General features: G+C 37.7%; 2 protein-coding genes across 3 annotated transcripts in view; one reads left to right on the top strand and one right to left on the bottom strand.

The window, feature by feature from the left end:
* Positions 1-18,526, bottom strand: part of palmdb (palmdelphin b) — a 196,376-nt gene that overhangs the window by 42,268 nt on the left and 135,582 nt on the right. The gene's annotated exons all lie outside the window — the stretch shown is intronic.
* The window catches only part of arhgef4 (Rho guanine nucleotide exchange factor (GEF) 4), a 90,216-nt gene that overhangs the window by 2,487 nt on the left and 69,203 nt on the right, over positions 1-18,526 (top strand). For both annotated transcript variants that reach the window (XM_079360786.1, XM_079360785.1), the window contains exon 2: positions 932-961. In XM_079360786.1, the coding sequence (XP_079216912.1) occupies positions 932-961 (30 nt within the window). The remainder of the gene's footprint in view (positions 1-931; positions 962-18,526) is intronic.

Genomic DNA, 18,526 nt, shown 5'->3' with positions numbered 1-18,526 from the left:
ATGTCTAAAATAAAATGTAATCAACCAATTAATCAATCAATCAAACCTGTTCACAATCATCCCTTTATTTTTCTTTCATCACTGCGTGAGTTTATTTAACAAGCACTACCTAAAATACTGCCTGCCTCAGACATGGCCGAGTAACACAGTTAGAACCACGTTGCTTCTGAACACCATTTATAGACCAGTTTGATCCTTTTAATGTTTGTTGTTTGTGTTATGTTTTTTCAAATGTGTTTTCAATGCATGATGTGTTTATTGTTTAGCCTTGTCAAAGAACAAAATTGATAGTCACTGTTGTGACAGACATAATAAAGTTGATCTAATCTAATCTGTTACAAATATTCTTTTTGTGGTAATTGTATTCGGTCTAGGTCCTGCTAGTTTCTTTCATGTGGGATTAAAATACCATGAAAGACCACATTTCACTGTTACATCATCTTAAAGATATGCCATGGTTGATGTGCAGTTTGTAAGAACCCAAATGAGCCCTCATGTGGCTACAGTGCTTCATTAACTGCTTTTGTCACCACGTATCATACAAAAAACTGATGCAAAGAGGAATATTCCTGCCAAAACTTTTTTTCAAACTTTTTTTTTGACAATAAGGCCCTGCTTCATTTTACTCTAAATGTAAACGACAGGTGTACACATAATCACCCAGGAGAGGGTATTTGTTTATAGTTATACTTACAAATAAAATATAAGGATGTGAATGACCAAATAAATGACAGAAAGAATTTGAGTATGCTGAGAAAGTGGTTGTAGGAATTATTTTTCTTTATTTGATTGCTTTTAGAAGTCTGTCTAAGCAGTTTACTGTTTAATAATCTGACAACAGCACTTGATAGTGAAAGCATCCTAATGAAAATTCTGGGGAAGATGAATCCTAAACCAAATACTCAAATGTGTCTTTTTCTTTTCTCCATAGAAAATCAGATGTCAGTCTGCTCCTCATCAGGTAATTAAACATTCATGTTTTTAAATGAATATGTCCTTTTGGATTACTCTCTTGAAGAAAACATTTCCAAAAACACCCACACACACACACACACACACACACACACACACACACACACACACACACACAATACTGTTAGTCTTTGATTAACCAATTTCCACCCACACTGCAATCTCTTTCTTTCAAGATAAATAATCTCTGAGCTAAACTGTTAATGTTGTTTGTTTGTTTGCTATATTGTCTACACATGTGTGATATTTGTCACCATCTTTTGTCTGTCCTGACTTTGGGAAAAGGTATTGATTGTAATGGTTTGCATGCTCAGATGGAGCAATGGAACTCTTTAGCCTGTTATCCCCTTTGGCCATAACAAGCTCTGTACATACAAATAGTCAGGAGATAGCTGTTTTCAAATACTGAATTCTCTAACAGTTTTTAATGTAATACTTAACATTACAGTCGTATGAAAGGATGAATCAATTCATGGAGACATATAGGTCCTCCTTTTTAAGGAGGTATCGTAAACATGTCTGCCCAACATAATTCATAAAATCCTTGTATGTCACTATAATTCAATTTGGAATTGCAGTTGTCCAAGTAATTAGCTATTAGCATCTTCCTGCTCCAATTTATGCTAAGTTGCCTCTAAAAAATAGTCAATATTCATTGGAAAATTCCTCCTTTTATCAATGAACACTTTGATTACTTATTTCCAGAAACATTTTAAATGAGAGGCAGAACTTTAAAAGTCTGACAGATATTTTAACAGAGACAAAAACACAACAACATTATTAAGTTACAAAAATGAAAACAAGGAGAAAAGTCAGATCTAATCTCTGATTTGGATGTTGGCAAAGTGCATGTCAATGTACTGATTTTATTTTTGGTTCCCTGACACACCAAGTGACAGACATTAAAATGGAGTATTCAAGAAGACTTAACCAGCACAAGAAGTTATATTGGAGCTTAACCTTTCTAAGTGGGCTTTTATCTGCGTTTTAAAGATGCAAAAGATTTTATGTTCCTCATAAAGTAAAAAACCATATGGCAACCAAGACTTCTCATGTTAGTGTGTATTTGTTTGTTATTGGATATGGTAATTTCGTGTCGGTGAAATTATCAGACCCTTAGAGAATAATTTAAAAAAGCTAACTACAGACTTTAAAGTATTAGGTCAATCAGAAATTACTTAATAAGCTTTTAAAATTCCTTGCAACCCTTCTTGTCATAAGGGCTACTGTACCTCTACATTGCACTGCAAAGGACAGACATTCCTTCCAATTCTTTGACTCCAACCTGAACCAAAGTATGCCAGGTCATACAGACTGCCTGTCAGTCTACTCTGTTAGTGCAAAAAACCTCAACTTGATTTCATATATTGAGAACAAAGTGAGGGGAATGCTGTGAGGAACCACCTCTATAATTTACAGACCTACAAGGAGTTTGCCTGGTATACAGTGGCGCTCAGAAACCACAGCATAAAGCAGTAATAGAACTGTGGGAGCTGTCTGGACTTGCAGCTGCTACAGCTGCTTCTGATTCTTAGCTTAGATGGGACCAAAATTGTGAAATCTAACCACTAATGCAAAATGATTTTGGCCCTCTTTAGGCTTATTTAACATGTTTGACAATTACCAGCCAACAGAGAAGAAACATCCAGCTTAACATAAGAGAGGTTTTAAACATTTTTGTAAGTCCAATTACTTTTCAAAAATTGTTTACAAACCACCAGTCCAATAGAGCACCTTTGGGCTGTTGTGGAACAGGAGATTCGTCTCATGGATTTGCAGCCAACACATTTGCAGCAACAGTGTGATACTATCATGTCAATATGGACCAAAGTATCTGAGGAATGTTTCCAGCACCTTGTTGAGTCCATGTCACGAAGAATTAGGGCAGTTCTCAAGTCAAAGGGGGTCCAACACGGTTCTAGCAAGGTGTACCTAATAAAGTGACCGACATGTATCTGTCCTGTACTAGAAGCAGAAGCAAAATGTTAATAAAAAGGCTGCATGAAGCAAGTTGAAATATACAAATATACTAATAGTCCACAGCTCAAAACTGTGGTGAGACAACGACATTCAATGTAAGATAATTGGAAAATGAATCTAGTTAAATGGTTGAATTTTAATGCAACATTTAGTTTCAGAACTTGGTTCTGTAACTATAACTAACCTATAATTTCAGTTTTTTAAACCTCTTTTCTTTCTTCATCAGAAAACGTCTTTCTTTTGTGGTTGTGTGTTTTTACAGCCTTTTTAATAATAGAAAATCCTAGCCGCCAGGGGGACATTAGAACCTGTAATGTTTAAAGACCAGTCAGTGTTAATTTTTGCAGTTTTTATTAATGGGTGCCAATTTGCAGACTATTCTATACATTGCTGCCGTGTACAGTAAGAACACTGTGTTAACTAGCATATTCCTTTAGTAGATTCCTTTTGAGTTGACGTTACATCTTTTGAGTAACTACTGGTGTATTTACAAAATAAATCAAACTGTATCAGCTAAATTTAGCAACTTTAAGACCAACTAAGTATTTTGTAACAAACCATTGTTTAGCAATGAAATAGTCTATTTGGGAAACACTTAAATTGTTTTAACAAACAAGGAACCTCTTCTCCTACTCTGAACAATTGCATGAACCTGAACTGGCTTTTTGTGCAGACTGCCAGTTTCCTGAATAGCTGCTGAGAACCAGTTTAACTAGTTAGTAACATATGCACTTAATGCAAAAACTTCCAAGTGCCAAAGCAAAGAATGTATGAGTCAGGGTCAGTCCAAAGCACATTTCAGCAATATCAATATGAGGGCAAGTTTATCTTTTCTTTAAGATGATCAACTCAAGTTCACGTTGTGCAGCTTGCCTGTAAGCTCAAGCATTATTATGGTATAATACATTTTAGCACAATTTATTGAATCTGATTTTGATTTCTCTCAATTCCATTTATTTAGGTATCCTTTAAGACAAAATACAAAACATATTACAGAAAAAAATGCCACAGTTGGTGCTGCCAACATCACTTAATCTATAGTGGATTATCATTTAATATGTATGGATACTCCTGTTCTCCAGTATAGAAAAAGAGAAAAGAACCCTTAGATAAACTCAACTAGACCCAGCAATATGCAACCCATACAAGTAGATTCTAAATGACTGAGAATAAGGGACTTTTTTCAGCCTAGTTGCTAAATTTAGGCAGAGAAAAACATTTATTCTGTAGTTTCTCAAAATTGCTTGACAGTATTGAAAAAAGTTATTGCTGTTTAAGTGTAGTATTGGTCTTCAGTGACAAACACTTCACACTGGGAGATGTCACAAATTCCAACTGTTCTGTCTCATTAGCCACAGACATGCATCCATGAGCACCGATGAGGAATTGTCCTTGCCCTGACTACTTAGCAATTTCAGCTAACCCAGTCAGTACTAAAAACACTTCTTTTTTGGATGTCTGTGTCAACAGAGTCCCCTGGAAATGGATGGGTGTTATTTACAAAATGTTTTAAAACTGTTTTTTTTAAATACATTACTGCTAGCTGCTGGTCAAACAGATAACTTTTAATTTAATACCACATGGAGTTTTATAGTTTTACTGGAATAAAACAAAATACTTGCAGAGTGCAGTGACCTCAGGTCCACAGGATCTTTTTATGATACACTAAAATGAGTTTATGTTGCAACAAGTATTGTTAGTTCTATATGTTTAAATGACATTGTCTTTGTCTGTCTGACAAAAGAAGTCAACTGTAATAGCATCACTAGCCCACTGTTTGGTTCTATTGAAAAATGCTACTATAGCACAAATGAGAAGAAGCTCGTTTTTATACCTTAACGATTTTAGAGAAAGCACATTTCAATGTGTCGCACTATTTGATAGTAAACCAGTGACACACTGACGTCAGTAAAATCAGGATTGCAGGCAGAGCTGTGACATTACTTTCAGAAGTTTCTGGGTGGAGTGGGGGCTTTGTGGGGTGATGGGCTGCCATCCAGGCTTAAACACACAGTGTGTAAGTTGACACGAGAGATAGCCAGGAATTTATCTCTTTTCACATCCAGCCAAGCTGAGGGGAATGGATGCCTGTGAAACACTCAACTGTCCCATTTCCCATGCTCTCTCATTGTATCTAAGGCTCTGAAAAAGACTTCAGTCTTTTCATTTACCTTAAAGTGTCCCTGCATTGTCCTGGCATGTTTCCATTTATCTTATGTTGACCTCTAACTTACTAAGTACTGCAGAAAGGTTTTCAGAATTACTGTACCTTTATTCATTTTTTATTACAAAGTTGCTTTAGTTGTCCTGGCTGCACGCTGCAGAAGATTGCAGTGTGACAGACTGCTCTCCTACTTTTTAGGAATATTTCAAGTTATCTAACAAGATACAACACCACCCAAAATATGGAGGAAAGGGGGGGGGTCAAACACAAAAACCCCTAAAAGTACAAGATTGGAGACAAATTAGAAAACAGCCACAGACTGTGATAACGAAACTTAAGCTAACTCGCCTTGCACAGGTGGACCTAAGCATAGTGAAGCTAGCTTTCTAAAATACTCACTGAACTTAAAAGTGCCAATGTAAAGAATGAGGTATAACAACACGCATCGAGGGTCGTGTTGCAGTAATAGGTGTGTAAACTAGGCCTGGAACCTGCTTCTGTGAATGAAACATTCGCATGAATCCATGAAGAAAAAAGTAATTGAATTAGAACTATGATTGCTGTGGAACAACACACAACGGAGTCACACTCTAATATACCGCCTTATTGAAACTGCTCGAGCCTGCCTATGCTTCTCTGCTTCCTCTGCATGCTGCATTTGCAACCCTCCTCCTCCCCTGCGCCTCCATTTATACTATTCTGACTTAAAGGTCCCATATTATGGTTTTGTGACTTTACAGACCCATGTTGTCACTGATCCAAGCCCATTGGCTTGTTGTAGCAAGCACAAGCTCTCCTTGTATCGTAGCATTCCCAATATGGTAAAAGGGGCAGGACATAGCCGAGAACAAAGCCGAACAACTGACCAAGTATTAGGAAGCAGATCCGGCGACCAATCAGATCAGACTTGGCACATGGGGGGACCGTCTTTTTTTTTTCTTTCTCTTTGTCGGGGATTCAGAGTGTTAGAAATACAGGCAGATGAGTTCTTACATGGAGCGGCAGTACATGAAAACAGACACTTTTTTCAAACATAGCAATTGTGAACGTACTTCAGTAGACACATAAAATGAATATATGGACCTCAAAAAAAATCAATGTCATGCTTGTCATTGATGCTTGCTTGGTGGTGGTGGTGGGGGGGGGGGGGGGGGGTGTTGTCCTAAGGCTGTGAAACTTATCTAATGGAAAAACAACAAACAGAGAGCATAGTTACAAAATAAGGAACAGTGAAGTGTCACAAGCCAGAGAAAATTAAATAACCCTTTGAGGCTTTATGTGAAGACTGATATACCCAAGCTGATATACTGTACCAAAGATTGACCACTTTTTTAAAATGCAGCTATATAATGTACTGACCTTAGAGATTACCATTGGTGAACTGGATTAAGCTATTTCCCGACTGAAGGCAAATAAAACAGGATAGACAGTTAATACGGATTTATATCTATTTTAAATACTGATCGTATAATCTTTTTAAATGATAAATTATTGCTAAAATATTGAACATATTGTTTTTGAATCTTCCCCAGCAAGAAAAATAAAAGACAACATTTGCCAATGCATTATTAGATTATAATTGTCACAAACTTGCTCAAAGTCAGTGACAAAATAAGGGTGTCACACATGAAACAAGATTTAAAGGACATTCATTTATTATTAAACAAGAGATAAACACTCATAATTTTGTAAATCAATTAAATCAGTCATGTATGCAATGTATGGATAGGCGTAGCGTTGTAAAGTGCAAAACAGCTGGAGGAGAAATGGGAGGAAGAGAGGGGAGAGAAGTTAATGTGAAGCTACTTTTAGCAGAGTCCTCTTCAAAAGCTTCCACTCTCACCAGCTTACCTCATGAATTATGAATCATGATGAATAGTTTCCAATATAACAGATGATACTTTAAACATTCAAATAATTTATTATTACTTTTAGACTTGTATGTCAGATCTAATCCCCTTGTAGTCACCAGAAGTGCACACATTGAAGATGTACTACCGGTGCTTAAGCATCCTCTCAACATCAATCTGTCAACCATTCTCACCTCATCATCCTTTGATCCTAAGAAGCAAACTAAGAAGGAGATTGCGAGATGTGAAGTAAAAGGCCTGTAAGAACAAGCATACAAGGTTAGAATATCACATTTACACAACAAATTGACAGAAACATGTGACAGTGAAGACTTTTTGGTCAGTATAAAGACTTAATCCAAATGAAACTGGAGTTAAAGACATCAAAACAAGTCACTCTAATTAAAAGCAGCAAAAGGCTATCTGGCCACCAAAGTCTCCTATGACACGTGTTGAATGGATGAATAAAATTAGACTACTGAGTAGGGCTGGGTTAAAAAAATCGATTCGAATCGATTTTCCTTTGAATGGCCCGATATCGATTCATAAAATCCTAAAATCGATTAGTTGATAGTCTTTTCTACTGTGTGTAGTGCAGCCTGCAGTTTAAAGCCGAGTAGTCTTGCGTGGACAGCCAGAGATCTCGCGAGATCTCGTCACTAGGCGAGGAGCGCGAGCGTTGTTAAACATGGCGGGAGCACTGAAGGCACTACCAACAAACTTGCATTTTGGATTTAAAAAACACGAAGGCAGCAATGAACTGGACAATAGCAAAACTATATACAAGATCTGCAGCGTGGAGGTGAAATATTGTGGAAACACAACGAATGTCCGAAATCATTTATCGAGACACCACCCGGAAATGCAGTCTGCAAAGACGTCGGACCCGAAGCAAACGCAGCTGGAGAAGGCATTTGTATGTAGGTTACCAGCAAACTCTCCGCGAGACCAGAAAATAACCGAGGCTGTCGCAACATTTATATGCAAGGACATACGACCATACAGCGTTGTTGAAAATGATGGTTTCCGCGGCCTTATAAAGACTCTGGAGCCACGCTACGTTATACCAACACGCAAACAGTTAAGTGAAGTGACAGTCCCAAACATGTATACAGACATGAAACATAGCATCGCAACATCGCTTAAGTTAGCAGAGAGAGTCGCCCTAACTTGTGACTGTTGGACATCCAGAGCAACGGATTCATACCTGACAACCTGACTTATTGCACTATACAACAATTCAGAACCTTTTAAATTTCTGGTTGTTTACTTTTATTTATTAATTATTTATTCATTTGTATGATTGTTTGTCTCTTTTGGTTGTTTCTCTTCTGATACAGTTGTTAGATTTTTTTTGCAACCAATGTATCATATTGCACAAAACCTTTGTGAGACAGTCACAGGCAGCAAAGTGAATGTCCTCAGTTTACAATGTGTTTGTAGCCACCTTATTTACACTGCCTGCCTTGTGATTTGATTTAAATTATTACATTTTTGTTTTGGTCAGGTCATGTTTAATAAAAAGTACATGATTAATGGCACTGCTTTGGGCTTAATTCAACAATATCTTTAATAATGCACCAAGTTAGAGTTAAAATTATTCAAGTAAAATTGGTACTGTGACTGAAATATCCTTAGTCGAATCGAATTGAATCGAATTGAATCGAATCGGGTCCTTGTGAATCGAATCGAATCGATTTGGGAAATCTGAATCGATACCCAGCTCTACTACTGAGACCCTGAACTGGTGAACAGCTGAAATCCTACACTAAGCAAAAATGGTAAATCCTTGCAAATGAAATTGGTCTCCTATGTTCCATAAATGCTTAAAAATTGTTTCTTCATGAAAAAAAAAATGCAACAGAGTGGTCAACATAACCATGCCCCTAAAACTTAAACATGTATTATTAAGGTGGATAAACTGCAGAAAAACTCCAGTCAGCAGAAGTGCTTGTGGAGTCATGCTGTCTCAGATCACGACTGTGTGCTCATCCTCTATGTCAGTGACATCACTTGTTTGCGTTAGCCGGGGCTTGACCGGGTTACTTTGATCCACCTCTAACCTAAATTCTTCCAGCAGCTGAAAATAAAGCAGAAGAGAAAAGGGTAGGGAGGGCCAGTAGACGGGCAGAATGGAAGAGAGAGCGCCAAAGAAAGCATTCCTTAAACAGGAGGATGAAATGAGCCAGAGGGAGCATACTGACTCAGACATTTTCTTTTTTTGGAACTGTGGTTTCTTTCCCTGGTCATTAGGTTTCTCTGTCCCTTCAGGCTCGGGACAACAGATTTGTGGGCCACAGAGAGAAAGAGAAGAAAAACAAATGGGTGTGCTTCTGACGAGTGAACGTTTCCTTCTAAAATGAATCCTTTGCATTCTTTTGATAAGATAGCTCACCTTTTTGAGGGGAGTCTTGTCTCCCTAATCCACTGAATGAGTAAAATGGGCAGATCCAGATTCTTTTGAATGGGGTGGCCCACTGACTAAAGCAGAAGTTGCATAACTTTGCACGTAACACAAAAACGACCACACCCCTGCCTTTCATATCTACTTGACAAACATGAACATTATGTTGTCTTTCTTGGGCATTTTTAAACATGTTCGTTTCACTGCTTACTTAGAAAACAACAAGCTCTTGCTGGGAACATGATACATGCACTGATATTGTGCAAAGCATTAGAAAATAGAATAGAGAAACACTTGTTTTTATGCTTCATTTGGTCATTAAAATGCCCTTATTGTGACTGCCACTGAAAGATAGGCTCTCATAAGATAAGATATGTCAAGACAAGCCAGCTCCCCCAAAAGTGAAATCAAAACCAAGTAATGATTGGGATTAATATAAATAAATAAATTAATATAAAGCCCTATTTTGTATATATTTTTAAAGTAAGCTTGGTCAATTTCACAGGACATGTCAATGAGCCATGCCAATCAATGTTGTGTTCAAGTGTTTGCCATTAAAATGGCGTCTGTGGCTCTGTTGGTAGAGCCGTCATCTTTTAACCGGAAGGTGTAGTTCGATCCCCAGCTACTGCAGCAACATGGGTTGCTCCCCCTGCTTCGTTAGCGGCATATGATTGTGTATGAATGAATGGGACAACTTCTGATGGTCTCACTACATAACAACCTCTGCCATCAGTATGTGAAAAACACTATATAAGCTTAAGTCCATTTACCATTACCAAATCTATCTTTATGTCCTGCTTAAAAAGTTCTTAAATAAATGACTTCTCAACCTAAAAATAAGTATGTCACTGTAGTTTTCCACCAGTATAGATTTCTCTTCCATCATCGACCAAGATCAGATTATACGAAAATGAAGGGATGTGGTGGTAAATTATTATTTACAAACATATAAAACTTGTATATGTGCAGATTACATCATCGCCCCATCGTGATTCAGTTTTAAGAAGCAAAGCACTATATTAAGTGGGGACCTACAGAGAAAGGAGGAGAAAAGTTGAGGGGTTTCTTTGCACAAGCACTGAAGCTTTTAAGTGTTCTCAGAGTTGGCCTGGGCCTCAGCAGCGCTTGTTATGCAAATGACGGTTTAAATGCATGATGATTTCCTCCTGTAACTGTTGGTAACCACATAATATTCAGGAACAACTGATGCACTTGTGCAGAGAAATAAAACACTGAAAATGTAAAGTCACACTTTGCAGATTTTTTTTAATAAACTGTGCATGCTAAATAATAAAAAAAGCATCTCTGGTGGACAAGAAAGGTCAAGCAAAGGACTGTGATACAATAATTGTTTATTTTTGTTGTGGAGAAATTGGAACTACTCTGTCCTAAGGAAAAGCTGTACCAGAAAACTGCTGCAACAGATTTAATTGAACATGTTTTTACAGTACCATAACATATGGTAATTTACTCAGTTTGTTAAATTGTTCTATGGGCTAACGTGTAATGTCTTAACCTGTTCTTTTCGAGTAAATATAACAGTCTTTTACCTGCTCTTTTTTTTATTGATTTAAGATATTTGTTTTCAATTTGCGCTATACAAATAAGGTACTTACTTTATCACTATATCATGGTCTGTAACAATACTCTGCCACAAAGTTACTAGAAACTATGCTGCCTTTTAATCACTGTAGTAAAAAGTACAATACTCTTTTCAGAAATGTAGTGGAGTTAAAGTATCGAAAATGGAAATACAAAAAACAGCCTCAAAATAACTGTACTTGGTGACTTGTTAGTTCAGCTTTGAACAACTGCCAGATATTTTTACCTAGACCAATGAGGAAAAAAGTACAAATAATATAACAAAGTAAAGCTGAGGGACAGTAACTGGACCAAAGTGGCAGGAGGTCTGTCATAGTTGGAAGATTGTTTTTTTTGTCTGTGCTAAAACACTTCTCTACTTTATAGATACATAAAGACATTTGATTCAGATCTAATCAGATCTGATTTAGCATCTGATCTTTTAGTACTGTTAAATTTACTTTTAGGCAGATCTTGATGAATTTAATTAGATATTGTGGCATGCCATCTATCACATATTTTTTCCTGCATTGATTGCTGTAACACGTTTTTAGGATGAATGAAACAAAATACTGGGGTTGGAGCTGAGACATATCGTGTGCAGTGTTTTCACACTGTCATTAGTGTGTTGATGGTTGTGAATTGTTTGAGAGAGGTGTCGTGTAAAAAGTGCTTTCAGTCGTAAGAGTAGAAAAGTGCTATTCAGTTCAAGTTCAGTAAATTTTAGTTATTTTGTTACAGAAGAGAAATCACATTACAAATTATAATTTGTCTGCCTAAATGTTATTTAACTTTTTTATTCAATCTGTGTCTCTTTTATCCATACCATTGGTAGAGACCAATGGCTATCAAAGTCTGTCCGCTAGCAGGGTTGGATTTCATGTAATTGTGACAAGGAGCACAGAAGAAGTTTTTTCCCTATGCTGCATTAAAGTTTCTTTCCTTATCTTATGGCAGCCTATTATGCTGTACTACACAAACACTATTCTCCACTCCTCCACACTGGGAGCCTATATGCTTCCATTTGAACACCCATTTTCAGCAATCTTTTTTTTGAAAGAGAGGTCTGATCCCGAGCTTACTACGTTAAAGCTACACACACATTGTCATGTGTATGTGCAGGCCACCATCCTGTCTACCAATGAGAAACATTCTAGAAAACCACCCTGTCCCCCACAACCATTGACACCATTGGGGTTGTCATTGTCGTATTTTAGATTCCTGTGGCCCCCCGTAAATCTAGTCTGCAGCAGCATCACTGCAGGAAAGCTGAATTGGGTGATGATATCTCTTCAAAGGGGTTTGACCTGAAACTTGTGACAACATTATGTTGACAATAACGCCCCGTGTTGGAGCAGGTGTATATGGGAAAAGTTGTTGGTACAACGCGTAGGCAGGATGGTCACTATAGATGTTGTCTGGTAACCATTGGCTTTACTGTTTCAACTTATTACCAGCTATGCTGCATTGTTTAAAGATAGTGGTTGTCATGTGTTTGTCACCTGCGATATCAAAAAAACATATAAACTAACTCTTCTGTAACACTAGAACGTTTGTCTCCGACTGAATGAACCAAATTTAAGCTACTACGCCAAATGTAGTGAAGAAGTCAATGAAAATTCTTGTGTTTGGAATATGATGCAGTGAAGAAAATATGAATATTGAATAAAATGTGTTTGAATTGATTAATAGTAATAATCCAATGATTAGATAATCATCATTTATTACATCCAACAGAGAGGTATCATTTACAACATGCAATTTTTGTCAAATGCTGCAGTTGGGACTAATAAATGTCATGTCATTTAGATATTATTTTAACTGGCTTAAACTACTGTCACCAAGCTATACTCTTGCCTTAAACATACTCAGATTTAAAAAATATGTCTTGGTCTAACAAGCTTGTAATACCTTGAGATGCACTCAGAGGTGTAATGATGGGATCAGACTGACATTTTGTGCAAAAAATCACCTGACACAAAAATGCACTAAATCATTGGTTGACAGTGAATGCCACACGATATGAAAGGTGGTATGCTATAATCAATGGTCTACCATGACTGTGATCCAAGTCACAGCAAGAATTCTGAGACACTAACTTAATGCTTCCTCAAAATGCAGAATTTGTTCATCAGACAGCTTCCAGCAAAACAGTGTCACTAATCATTGAACATGGGCAATACAACACAATAAAGAAAAATCTCACTGCCACTCTCTGTCATATGACGTTGTTATGGTTGATAGTGGCATCTATGTGATGAAGGTCTTTGTCTTGGTAATACACACACATACTCCTATTTCATGTTTCATTTTGGGGGTTTTTATGGCTTTATTTGGACAATGGATGGTGTAGGAAATTGGGGAGAGAAAGTGGACAATGACATTTGGACTGTTCACAAGACTGTAGCCTCTGTCAATATGTCACGATCTAAGCATTAGACCAGTTCATTTGTTATGTAGGCTCTTTATTTAATGCTTCATAAGGCTTCTAAAATGTTTAGTGAGTCCAGCCCGAGCATGGGTACCTCTTGTATATAAGCCCTATTTCCACAGCCGTCCGGTTTGGATCAGTACAGTTTGGTTTAGTTTGGTATGGTAAATTCTGATCTTGCTTGTGTTTCCACAGCTAACCATAGCCTTGTTTGATAAGCAGAGTGTGAGCCAGATGGAGATCAATGCGAAATATTGTGACATCATAGCAGCCCAATACAGTGTAGCCTGCTATTAAGTTGAACAAGAAGAATGGGACACAGTAAATAAAACGGACCCTGTAGGTACCTATGCATTTATAATTATAGTTATGCATTTAATGTTGAGTGGCAAATACTGTTTAAGGTGCATGAGACACTTTCCCAGTGTTTTGGTAATTACAGGTTTAAACCTATGAAACTTTTATTGAACATTTTTGATATTTATATTGAGAAGAATTATATTGTGAACCATTTTAACACTCAGGCCTTATTAAAACCACATTTTTACTTAAAAACAGTGCAAAATATGTTGAAATGGAGAAATGTCATTTTTTGAGGAAAATCATATCCCCATTTTTAATGTTGCTTAGTTAATGTAAATGTTTTAATAACCCCTTTGCAATTCATTTAGTGGTTGGGGAATGTAAATTCTGACTGAGGGGTTGATATTTATGATTATAATTAGGGTTGGGAACGAGTTCTCGACCAAATCGTTGAAGTTAATGTGCAGTGCAAGATATATGGCATTAAGCTTGCATATCATAGACACTAGTTCGATGCTCAACCACATGTGCTTAAAGCACAAGGAGAAAACAACAGAGACAGAAAACAGGCTGTCTCATGTCACCTCATTTGCAATCCCTGTTAGCAAACATCGCTGTGACGAAACCAGAGCGGAGAAGATTAGCCGGCTAATAATCAAAATGGTCACTCGGGATTTGCTCCCATTAAATTTTGTGGAAGAGGAAGGCTTCAGAGTGCTGCTACGAGAGTGGAAAAGGTGTATGAAGAAAGGGCAGCAGAACTGAGGGTTGATTTGTAGCATGTTGACAAAGTGGCTACTACTACAGACTCATGGACATCTCTCACCACAGAGTCGTTTATCACCATAACATGCCATTTTATTCAGAACTGGGATTTGAAGACCGCAGTCTTGACACACAGCCCTGATGAGCAACACGCTGCCGAAAACCTTGCTGACCACCTAAAAGCAGCCACCGAGGAGTGGGGTGTTTTGGGAAAAAGTTTGTGCTTGTGTCCATGACAACGCCAGTAATATGTTGGTGGCAAACAAGCGTCTCCTTGAGTGGGAATCGGTGCTGTGCTTTTGCCATAGACGATGGCTTCAAGGTAGTGAGTGTGAATAGACTTGTTGGTGCATGTAGCAGGTTGGTTCATTTTCATTTGGCTCATTTCCATCACAGCACAGTGGCAACAGAAGCCCTGAAGAAGAAGCAGGCAGAGTGGAACCTGCCGAATCACAGACTGATCCAATACTGCCACACTAGATGGAACTCGGTGTATGAAATGTTTGAGCAGCTACTGGAGCAAAGATGGGCTCTGTCAGCGACTCTTTTAGGCAGGCACACAACCAAGCTCGCCGATGCAAGAACCCTCGAATTGACTTATGAAAACTGGCAAACGCTGGAGGATATGTTGCCTGCACTTCACTGTTTGAAGTGTGCAATAACAGCCAGGTGTAGCAAGTCCCATATCTGCATCTCCTTGGTGCACCCTGTCACCAACAGCCTCCTCTCCAGGCATCTAAAACCAAACGATGCAGAGTCAGCCAAAGTGACTGAATTCAAGACCACAGTGGCCAAGTCCTTGCAAAATCGCGTGTCTCCCAACAGCACAACTAACCCTGGTAATTATTTCATTCACTAAAATAACAATTCATAATCTTATGGAGGTCCAGGTAATAATTAAATATACATGTGGATGTCCGAGAGAGACTCACTGAACTTTATGACAGCCTGCCAGAACAGCCCAGAGAGAGACAGTGTTCTGCCCCAGACAGACGGACATCGCCCAGCATCCTCTAAATTACAAGCGCTGCAGCACTTGACACTTTGTTCGGAAAGGATTACTGCACAGTTGGCACCGAGGCCCATCACGAGTTGGATCAGTTCTTCAAGGAGCCATGCATCCCACTCTAACAAAACCCGCTGCAGTGGTGGCAAAAAAATGAAGCGGCTGTTATTGTTTTTCAAAAAATGCATTTGAAATTTAAATGTATGTTGTTGGCTATTTATTTATATTTAAATATTTGATTTTTATGTCATTTTACAGGAATAAGGTTTACAATTCTGGTCCGTAATAGTAAATAAGAACAACGTTCCATTTGTTCGCACACTTTAATGTGAGAAGCAGCGAAATGACAATAACTGAACAAGTCATGAGCAACTCTAAATGCCGGTAACGGCTCACATCTCGAACGTGTGTTTACTTCCTGTTGCATCGTGTGCCACAGTATAAAGTGTCCGTGTTGCAACATTCCCTAAATAGCTCCGTGTCTGACACAAGTTTTTTTTTTTTTAATGATGCAAATAAATAAATAACAATTTGCGAGTACTCAAGTGCTCGCTCATTAGGAAATTCGAGTACTTGAGTACATGAATGATGGAAAAATGCCATCCCTAATTATAATCAGAATATTCGGTCTTCTAAAACAAAGCTAGTGTTAGGTAACTTCTTTGGTGAGACTTCCTCCTCCCTCCCTATGTGTCTTATGTCCCTCCTGTCTTCTCCCTGTCTCTGTATAATTAGACCTAAGTCTGTTCAAAATAGTTACAGGTTGTGAGGCTGGCACTTTTACAGACGTATAGACCAAGGAGCTAAGCACAAGACAGCTGCAAGTTTGTTGTTCTCTACTTTCACAGAATGTTAAGTGTTGTTTATTTCCTCCACACTATCTTTCAGGTAAGCATTCTTATCTTGCTAAAGGGTTGCTTGTGCTTATTATTGTGTAGTTTCACTTGTCTGTGGGACAGAGTCGTTTGGAAAGTGTCATGTCAGTAAACTTTATACCTACCCTTTGGTGTCATCACTTTGCACATTTAGGAATAGGAAACAGTTTTAGCCATTGTTTATTATATGTGATGGCATTTACAAGCTGAGAGGTTGAATACATAATCAGGATAGTTTTAAAAGCAGTGAATCTTAATTTGTTGTTTGTTTAAATGATCACGTCTGACAGGTATGGCCTCTCAGGCTCCCTACACCACTGTTTATGCCCAGCTGTTGTTGTACACGGTCAGCTTTTTATTATGTGCGAAACTATCAGTGTTATAGCAGTTAGTTAAAATAATGCTTCAACACAGTGAAGAGGCAGAGAAGACAAGTCAAATGAACATGAGGGTATTATCAGCTTTTCCTGGGGTGGAGGCTTTAGAAGCAGTTTTAACACTTTAGCTGTTCGAGCATCTGCTACTTTCCATCTGCTCCACTCTAAGAAAACGAAACATCAAAACAAAATTACAATTCAGATGTATGTGCTCCTCTCTTGTCAATGAATGGTATTGTACTTGCTATTGTAATGTTAAACTTGACTGAATTTTAGAGAATAGTATACTTTATGTGCTGCTCATTTATTTGACAGCTATAGTAGTTAAATTATCGTTAACTAGATTTTATAAATGAGGGTGTGGCTGGCAGTGGTTTGACTGGGTAGATATTGGCACACTTCATCCACATGTATGGAGACAGTAGCAGGGGTGAGGGGGGGTGGGGATTTATATCGCAATATTTTGTGTGGCGATACTGTCATCTTATGGCATCAATATTTTTAATATGATATTTTAGAAATGTTTTTAGTTTTTTATTTTGAACTACTGAAGGGGCTGCACAGTTCATTTTGAACAAGTTGCATGGATTAGAATTCATATTCAAGTTCACTTAGACAGAAATAGCAACAGTTCACATTGAGAGGTGCAATATAAAGGTTAAAGTGAAATAAATTGACAGAATTGTTGTTTTTTGTCAAAACAGTTCTTGACAGTTAAATTTTGTGGACATAATATGCAGTTAATAAAAGTTTAATCACAATATATTTTATCGCAATTCTCAGTGTATCGCAAAATGTTTAAAATTGTAATAGAATCGTATCGTATCTCGAGCATGACGATAATATTGTATTGTGGGGACTCTGGTGATTTCTACCCCTCTGAGACAGTCTGAAACCGTTACGCACAGAGGGGATGCAATGATTTCTTTTTTTGTACAAGTACATTTTCCGAGTTCGACCTTCCAAAAACTGGAAATAGTGTAGCCATATATCTGCTCTCCACAGAGCTGCTCAGCACTTGAAAAATTCTTGAGTGTTTATGTGCTTGAATATGATACGCCTAAAGTGCTTTGTAAATTAGACCTTCAGAAGTCATCCATTGGTGTTATTAGCAACCATAATCCTTTCTCAGTGAATTCACCATATAGTTTATATTAAAGTCTAAAATGGGTCTTAGATAAGATAAATAGATGTATACAATAGAAGTACCAATAGCATTGACAGTAGTATTTGGCAGTTATACTACAAGTAGTATAACTACAAGTAGTATAACTTGAAACAAACCCCCCAAAAATAGAGGGAGTCATCAGGGAACAGGGCAGAACATTCCATTCGGGATGTTTAGCTTTGGAACCAAAGGCTGACACTTCTGTTTGCAAATTGACTCATAGTTTAAAGTTGGTCAACTCAAAAACCTAATAAAAAAAAACTGAACTAGTACCGGCCACATTGAAAGGGTACTGTACTAAGGCTTGCCATTGTAACCCAACACTCCTCTTGCTCCAACACTTCACCCAAATGAGCACACAAAGCCTTCTTTCACAGATTAAGCTAATACCACAGTTGCACAGTCATTATTTACAATGGGGAGGAGGCAAAGATACCTACTTTCTGCATCTTTATTTAGTCACAAACTGAATATTATTTTCTTTAAAAAGCCTTCAAAAATGTTAAGTATATGCAATGCAGTGGTATTACAAAAGAAAACTCTAAAAATATTTTTCTGACTATTTCTCAGCATTTATTTTCTAAAGAGCCTAAAAAACCTGTCTGCAACCTGTACTTCCTTTACTGAGATGGAACATTTTCACATAG

Source organism: Symphodus melops (genome assembly GCF_947650265.1).
Source record: "Symphodus melops genome assembly, chromosome: 14".
Taxonomy (NCBI): domain Eukaryota; kingdom Metazoa; phylum Chordata; class Actinopteri; order Labriformes; family Labridae; genus Symphodus; species Symphodus melops.
The sequence above is the reverse complement of the archived record's forward strand: the minus strand, read 5'-3'. Positions and strand labels throughout refer to the sequence as shown.